We start from the raw sequence: 8,247 nt of genomic DNA, 5'->3' as shown, positions 1-8,247 counted from the left end.
GGGGGGGGAGGGTATGGCATTAGGAAGGTTGAGAACCACTGTTTTCAAGTCTCTCTGTACTCACCTTCTAAGAACAGATTACACTTAATACAATTTTCCCTGGAAAGATAATAATACATTTCTTTTGAAAAATGTATGTTTTTATTTTTATTTACTTATAATAATTGTGTGTGTGTATGGGGGCTATATGTGATGTTTTTAATACAAGCTTGCAATGTATAATTATCAAATCAGGGTCATTAGGATATTCATCAATGCAAACATTTATCATTTTTTTGTATTGGAAACATTCCTGATCTTATACATTTATTTATTTATTATTTATTTTTGAGACAGAGTTTCACTCTTTTGCTCTGGGTAGAGTGCCATGACATCATAGCTCACAGCAACCCCAAACTCTTAGACTCAAGCGGTCCTCTTGGCATAGCCTCCTGGGAGTATAGGTGTCTGCCACCATGCCTGGCTAGTTTTTCTATTTTTAGTTGAGATGAAGGTCTCACTCTTGCTCAGGCTGGTCTTGAACTTTTGAGCTCAGGCAATCCACCTGCCTCAGCCTCCCAGAATGTTAGGATTACAGTTGTGAGCCACCGTACCAGCCATGAAATACAACAATTTTTATTAACTATAGGCAACAGAAGGCATTATTTCTAGTACAGATGCTCCTTGACTTGTGATGGATTATGTCCCAGTAGAACCATCATAAGTTGAGAACATGCTAAGCCAAACTGCATTTAGTACAGTGCAGGTGTCAGTTTTGATTGTGTGGCTGCTGAGAGTCACGACTTGCTGCTGCCGCTCAGCATCGTGCCAGAGGATCATACTGCATATTGCTAGCCCAGGAAAAGGGCAGAATTCAAAATCTGAAATGTGGTTTTTACTGAATGTGTCTTGCTTTCATCCCATCTTAAAGTCAAAAAAATCATAAATGGAACGATTGTAAATTGGAGACTGTGTGAGTTATGCCACTAACTTGAGACACTGATCGCACCTCTCTGGTCTCATGTTCCTTCCTTGCAAAATAAAGCGGTTGGGAAACGTGCCCCAAGAGTCAACTGTCGTCAGTCTGGTGGATGACTGTGAAGGGAAGACGCTTCCATAAGATAATAAGAATCCGTGTCAGTACCTAGGACCATATCCTCTTCATGTGAAGCCAGATGGATCTGTTACAAAATGTAAAACTGTATCTGCACTATACCTTTATCTTTATCAAATTAAAAATATTGATTAGGTACATGGTATATGTTTATGAGATCTTTTTTTGTTTTGAGACAGAGTCTCACTTTGTCACCTTGAGTAGGGCGCCATAGCATCACAGCTCACAGCAACTGCAAACTCCTGGGCTCAAGCGATTTTTCTTGCCTCATCAGCCTCCCAAGTAGCTGGGACTACAGGCACCTGCCACGATGCCCAGCTATTTTTAGAGATCGGGGGTCTCGCTCTTGCTCAGGCTGCTCTCGAACTCAAGCAATCTACCCACCTCTGCTTCCCAGAGTCCTGAGATTACAGGCGCGAGCCACCACACCCATCCCATGTCATAAGATCTTAAGAGCCCACTTGGTTCTCATAGATGATTAGGTTTGGTTTTCTGTTAACCTTTGTGAAAGTCCATTTGCTGCAGAATGCAAATGGGATTCAGAGTGAGCGCGCTGTGAATCAGGGAGGCCCCGCTGTCTGACTCCCTCAGGCAGCCGTGTGACCTAGCACCCTCTTGGTGGTGAGAAAGTGCACACATTTGGTCAGTTGCTTTTAAGGCCTTTCCCCCTCAGTTACTTTGTACATGTCATCAATTAGTAGGGTGATGGGAGAGGAGGAGGATTTTAGGCATAATCCTTAGACAGGTGATGCCCCTGTTGTTAAGTCGACAAATCCTAGCCTTGGTTGCCAACCTCTTGTACACTGTGGCATAGACAGAAAGTGTATTTCCTCTGCAGTAAACCAAGGAGGCTCCATGGGACTGCCGGTGATCTGTCATTGCTGGTAAGCCATCTCCTGCTGGAAGTCGTGCTGTGGGCACATGCCTGCTTGCTATGTATAGGAAACATTCTGTTCACATGTAAGCTTTTATTGATAATTACTATTACGACCTGGCTATTTGTTCTATAAAGAGTTTTTGTTTGTTTGGGGTGCTGTCCTGAGAGAATTAGGAGCAGCTGCCAGACCAGTCATTGGAATGATTGAAGTCCAGTATGTCATCTGGCTCAGCGATGAGGAAAGGTAGAAGTGTTAGTGGTCAAGGGTCAGTGTGGTTTAAGATTCTCACAGGAGGTCAGGCAGCTGGTGAGAGTCTGCTCATGACCTTCCCTACCTTCCTTTGTGCCTATTCCAATTTTTTCTATAGTCAAATTCTGCCTTCTTTGTGACATCTTCTCCAGCAGGTGAAGGTCATTCACCCTCCTCTCTTCTGCTGTTACACCCGGTAATCGCTCTGTTTATCATATTCCCAACACTGTGTTGTTATGTTTCCCATGTCTCTCTCTCCATAGACTGGGATCTCCTTGAAGTTCAGCGTTTGGTTAATCTTTGTAGCTCAACCCACACCCAGCTCATTTCATCATAATCCATCATTAGGCAGGGCGTGAGTGTTGTTTGAAATTTGTTTCCCTGTGCCTTTCTCCCATCAATCCTCATTCTGACATCTCAAACTCCAAATAAAATTCCTTTTATGCTGTTCATTCATACATTTGAATGATAAACCTACCACGGATGGCTCCAGACAGTCTTTGTATCTCTGAGCTAAACATGTTTACTGTTGAAATTTTACTTGCCTGCTGTTTCTTTTCCTCTTCAGTAAGTACTGTATACTGTTTCCTTTCCCTCCTCTCCCTCAGTGATAGAACTGTCAGAACTGGAGGAAACTAGAGTTTACCTGACCCAGGCCCCTCCTCTGACTATTAATACTACTACTTACATACTGATTAAGTAATTGAAACTGAGATGCAGAGAAATTCGAAGCAACACAGATGTTTTAATTATTTCACTGAGAATAATGAGAAAGTTGAGATTTAGTAGATTCTGAAAAGTTTTTTTCGTCTCTAATTCTGCTTTAAAATGTCTGTGCTGCTGGGTATCTCAAAAAAGGGAAATTTGGAAAGAAACGTTTTATACTGCAGCAGTGTCAGAGATCTTCGGACTCTTACTATTAAGGACGTGACTATAAAGCTGAGCCACCTGGGCTTCAGTCCTAGACCTGTCACATACTAGCTGTAAATTACGTAAGCTTGGGTTAATTACTTATCTGTATGTGCCTCGGTTTCCATCTAAAACAAGGTTAACAATAATGTAGGTGTCACAAGGTTTAAATGAGTTACTTCTTGCAAAGCAGTAAGTATTGTGCCTGGCACATGATAAATGTTCAGTAGATGGCAGCTCCCACTGCTGCCACCAACATCACGACTGCTACATTATAATCCTACTTCTCGTGAGTTACTCAAGTGCCTAGTGAGATATGGAAAGCCCTGTTAAAATTCTGGTAGAAGCTTACTATTAATAAAACACATACTTAATGATAGAAGCTTCTTGTCTTAACGAGAGGCCTTACATACCACTCCCTGCACTGAAGCATGATTTGATGTAGAGCCAGGTGTCCTCAAACTACAGCCCACGGGCCACATGCGGCCCCCCAAGAACATTTATCCAGCCCACTGGGTGTTTTTGCCGCTGCTGCCTGTCCTGCTTAGCAGCCGACTCATCCTGGGGCCCACAGTCTGGCCCTCCAGTGGTCTGAGGGACAGTGAACTGGCCCCTGTTTAAAAAGTTTGAGGACCCCTGGAATCGTTATCACACCTATGGAGTAACAGAGTGTTTTGTTGTGAGATTTTACTATACATGCAATTTAAGAAATGGCAGAAGACCCATTAGCTTTTGGAGTCGTCTCCTTTGAGACCAACTTTCATTTCCTTTCTTTTTAGAAAGAGTAAATTAATTTTTCTTATTGACATTCTGTAAGTAACATGCTTATTATCAGCTTTATTTCTGTGGGATGTCATGTTTTAAAGTGGATTTAATTTTCTTAGTAAACTGCTTTTCATAATGCACCAGAGTAAATTTTCCTCCTCTTCTATCAGGTTGCTATCAAGATCATAGATAAGACCCAGTTGGATGAAGAAAACTTGAAGAAGATTTTCCGAGAGGTTCAAATTATGAAGATGCTTTGCCACCCCCATATCATCAGGCTTTACCAGGTAGGATTGTTCGGCCCCACCAGGTAGTGGTGTAGTGAGTGGCTGCCAAGAACCTAGGATGGTCAGTGTATCTATGGCTGCCTTTGAAGAAAACGTGGGTGGGTTAACATCAGCGCCTTTTTTTATTTCTATGTTCATGTGTTCATCCTAGTATCTTCCCCACTTTCTAATTTATTTCCCCACTCAGTGGTTAGTATCTTCATGTTTTGCTTTACCCCAGTAGATCTTTTTAATTTGTTCTTCAAAACTTGATGCCATTCTCAGCAAGAATTACACACAAAGATTATTCAGAAGATAACTTACTTAGGTCAGAATTCTAAAACAGGATGGGAACTCCAAAAGAAACAGAATTTAGCGAAGTGAAAAGCTAAAAGATGAATATAACATTATTTTTGCAACAGCATTAAAAAATTCCTGTGATCATGTGATGAATTGTGATGGCAAAGGATGTTTTAAGTATTGCTACTGCTTCTTACGTCAGTGAAAACCTACCTCTTTTCTGTTCTAATAAAGTCTTGGCCTCAGTTTTGCAAGGTAGCATTTAATTGTTTTGATAAGATACTGATTCTGAGTAATAAGAGAGCTTTCTATTTTAGTTTCCTTACCTTCCCAAGAAATGTGCCTGGTTCATGCCGTCATCAAAATAATTCCTCTCTTAACTGTAAATCTGATGCCTGTAATTTCAAGCCAGATAGGGGAGGACTTTGCCTTAGCAGGCTGGTGGAAAAGACATTTTGGAAGAAGTGGGGCTTTGGGGCGCTTCTCAAATTGCAGCTTTGGCGGCCCAGAGTTCTACCTCTTTGCAGGGCCAGCACCACTCCCTGCTTTCTGCCAGAACAACCATCTCCCAGTTCTGAAAGAAGTGGCCACCCACTCAGTTCATTAGCTGCTGTTGGGCTGCAGTAAATGGTTACTGGCCCAGACCTGGGACCGTGTGTAAGAGTGGAGAAAGCACACCCAAGGCACAATGGGCAAGCTTTCATAGCCTGTTATGTTTATGGAAAAGAAAACATGTCATGATGTTAGTATGTGCGGTTAAGGCTACAGCTTTAGTTTTCCCTGGCATCAGCTGCTCACATAATGAAATGAATTAGGTTAGCAGGAACAGACTTGTTGAAATTTATCAGACTAAATTATGTTGAACAACACCTACGTTCTGTCCCAGAAGTAAACTTGTAAAAACTTCCTGGTGTTGCCTGAAGACCTGTGTCTGGGAGCTCACAGGTGTCTAACCTGGCCTCCTTCCTATCCTGGTAGACTGAATAAACTTATTGACCTCACCTTTTAAAATAAGTCATCTTTACATAATTGTAGGGCTTAGGCTGACCTTTCTTAAGAAGTTGGCTAATTTGTAGGTAACAAACCAAATTCTGCAGGCTTGCCTGTCTCACCCAGTATTTCATTAGCCTCTAAGTATTTCCATAGTTCTAGCCCTGGCCTTTGAACATTGTCTTCTTTTAAGCTTTAATTTTGCTTTCTGGCCACTTGTGTTCTTAATGGAAGATTCTGAGCTGCCCTGGTGAATGTCTAGCAAATTGTCATCATATGGTGTCAAAGTAGTTTGAGGTCCATCTCTTCAGGTTTATAGAGTGAACAAATAAAGATAATTATACAGAAAACAACAGTTTTTGAACTCCTAAGATGTTTAATTATAAAAGAACATTTGCAGTTAGTAAAAGGCCTTGGTATTACAATGGACATATATGACGACCTTTGTGTTCTAAACATCTACATATATTTAAAGCATTTATTTTGTCTTATAAATCAACATGTGGAGAGGGCTCAGAACCAATACACAGGTTAATATTACCAGTATATAGAGAATTTTGTAAGAGGAAAAAGAAGAATGGAAAAGAATAACACAGCTATTAGATTGGAAAATTAAATCAGTATGTTCTCATACGATGGAATACTATGAAGGCATTAAAAAGAAGAGATAGATTTATGTATTATAGTGTATAATGCTATTATATGGCATTAATGCATAAAAATAATAAAGTAACTGGATATTAATTAACTGTAAAGTTTAGTGAACAGAGCTGTGTTGTCCAATATGGTAGCCCCTAGCCACATGTGGCTATTGAGTGTTTAAATGTGGCCAAGGAAGTGACTTTTTAATTTTATATAATTATAGTTAATTTAAATGTATAACCAAAGCCATTTACTATTTCTAAAGATGTTGAAATTACACCATTTGAGTCATATTGGAGTAAGTAAAATATATTAGATTTATTTTCACCTTTTTCTTTTTACTTCCCTCGGTAGAATGCTGTGGCATCAGAGCTCACAGCAACCTCAAACTTTTGGGCTTAAGCAATTCTCTAGCTTTAGCCTCCCAAGTAGCTGGGACTACAGGCATCTGCCACAAGGCCCAGCTATTTTTTAGAGACAGGATCTCACACTTGCTCAGGCTGGTCTCAAACCTGTGAGCTCAGGCAGTCCACCCCCCTCAGCCTCTCAAGAGTGCTAGGATTATAGGCATGAGCCACCACGCCAGCTTACTTCTTTACTTTTTAAATGTGGCTACTAGAAAAGTTGACCTCATATATGTGGCTCACATATTTCTATTGGACAGCACTGTTCTGGAAGGATACATTATATAATAAGCTATTAACATGTTCCTCTGGGGTGTGAGACCGAGAAGATTGGGAAGAGGAAAACATTTGGTTATATATTAGATATTTCAAATGTTTATAATGAGGGTATCTATGCATATTATCACTTAAAAAACATTGATGGAAAAGGTCAAAAGGAAGAAAGGACTGACACTACAGTAAAAACAATTTTAAGTAGCAAAGTAGAGAACAAGACAAAATACAAATAACTTACATTACTTAAAAAGTTGAATATTTTAAATTATTTGTCCCTTTTTTCGAATTAATAGGCAGTGGAAAGGAAAAGATATTATTTCTATTTTAATAAGAAAGCCATATCTGATTTCTGTGCACTTCTTAAGTGATTCCCATTATTTTCCTTAAGGCTTTCTTTGTTTTGGTTTGGTTGTGAGGGGACATTTTTGAGCTTCAGGTGATCAGTGTCGAATGTGAACTTTTTGATTCTCAGCAGCTTCTTAGTTCTGCGGAGCTGAAGAGATCGCAGAGACCTCCTGGACCCACACAAGGACCCTCTCGAGGAGTCAGTGTTCTCCTACGTTTAAGAACTTAGAGGAGTGTCTTATTTTCTCCCTTTCTTCTTAAAAACGTTTATATTTGTTTTTCCCCAAATGTTTTAAATTTTCTGTAAGCAGTAGTGGTTATTTATATTTCAAGTGACAAAAGAGGATTCGTTAGTTTCTCTTCCTGTGATATCAGCCTGTCATTTGTGTCACTGTCTGTCACTTTCCTGCCTTTGCACCAGGTTATGGAGACAGAGCGGATGATTTATCTGGTGACAGAATATGCTAGTGGAGGGGAAATATTTGGTAAGTACATTTATTGCATTCTTTACACAGCTATTGCGCACCCGATAGCAGACCTAAAATAGCTGTTTGTGCCTCTGTCAGGGCAGCTGTATCTTGACGCTGTCCTTCAGCCCTGTCATTTTCTGTCAACAGAGTAATTTTAATTTGTTTTGATTAACCGATTAAAGTGCTCCCAGCATCTTTGTTTCCTCAGCAAAGGAGTTTTGTTTGTTTCAGTTGGTGTGTTTCAATCAGGTGCTGACAGTGGAGATTAGAGATCTCTCAGAACAAACCTCCGTGCAGAACACGCGACTGAGGGTCTCTCCTGTTGCACGTCCTGACTGAGGTTACTGAGTGTGCGGCCTCTGGGGTGTGAGCGTGCCCCACTTGGAGAGTCTCACCCTCATGCATCTTGACACTTTGTTCAAATATAACATGGAGCTCTATTCCTTACCATGTGTTCACAGCTCCCCTCGATGATTCTTATCATTTTGGAGGTTTTGCCTTCAGTAGATATTTTTTTTCTCCCAAACTTAGTGTTAGCACAACCTTTGTTTTAGCACAACAGATAAGCAGGAGAATTTGTTACTGACAAATCTGATTTTTTGAGGTGGGACAAACTGGCATTTTTTTGTTGAAACAGAGTCTTGTTCTGTTGCCTGGGCT

At 40.5% G+C, this 8,247-nt stretch overlaps 1 protein-coding gene across 1 annotated transcript in view; it reads left to right on the top strand.

The window, feature by feature from the left end:
- Nucleotides 1-8,247, top strand: part of SIK3 (SIK family kinase 3) — a 250,085-nt gene that overhangs the window by 142,665 nt on the left and 99,173 nt on the right. The window contains exons 2-3 of the mRNA XM_023516064.1: nucleotides 4,065-4,181; nucleotides 7,539-7,602. Of these exons, the coding sequence (XP_023371832.1) occupies nucleotides 4,065-4,181; nucleotides 7,539-7,602 (181 nt within the window). The remainder of the gene's footprint in view (nucleotides 1-4,064; nucleotides 4,182-7,538; nucleotides 7,603-8,247) is intronic.

The sequence above is a fragment of the Otolemur garnettii genome, unplaced genomic scaffold, assembly GCF_000181295.1.
Source record: "Otolemur garnettii isolate 467f Iridium unplaced genomic scaffold, OtoGar3 scaffold00086, whole genome shotgun sequence".
Taxonomy (NCBI): domain Eukaryota; kingdom Metazoa; phylum Chordata; class Mammalia; order Primates; family Galagidae; genus Otolemur; species Otolemur garnettii.
This window is presented reverse-complemented; position numbering and strand designations above follow the sequence as displayed.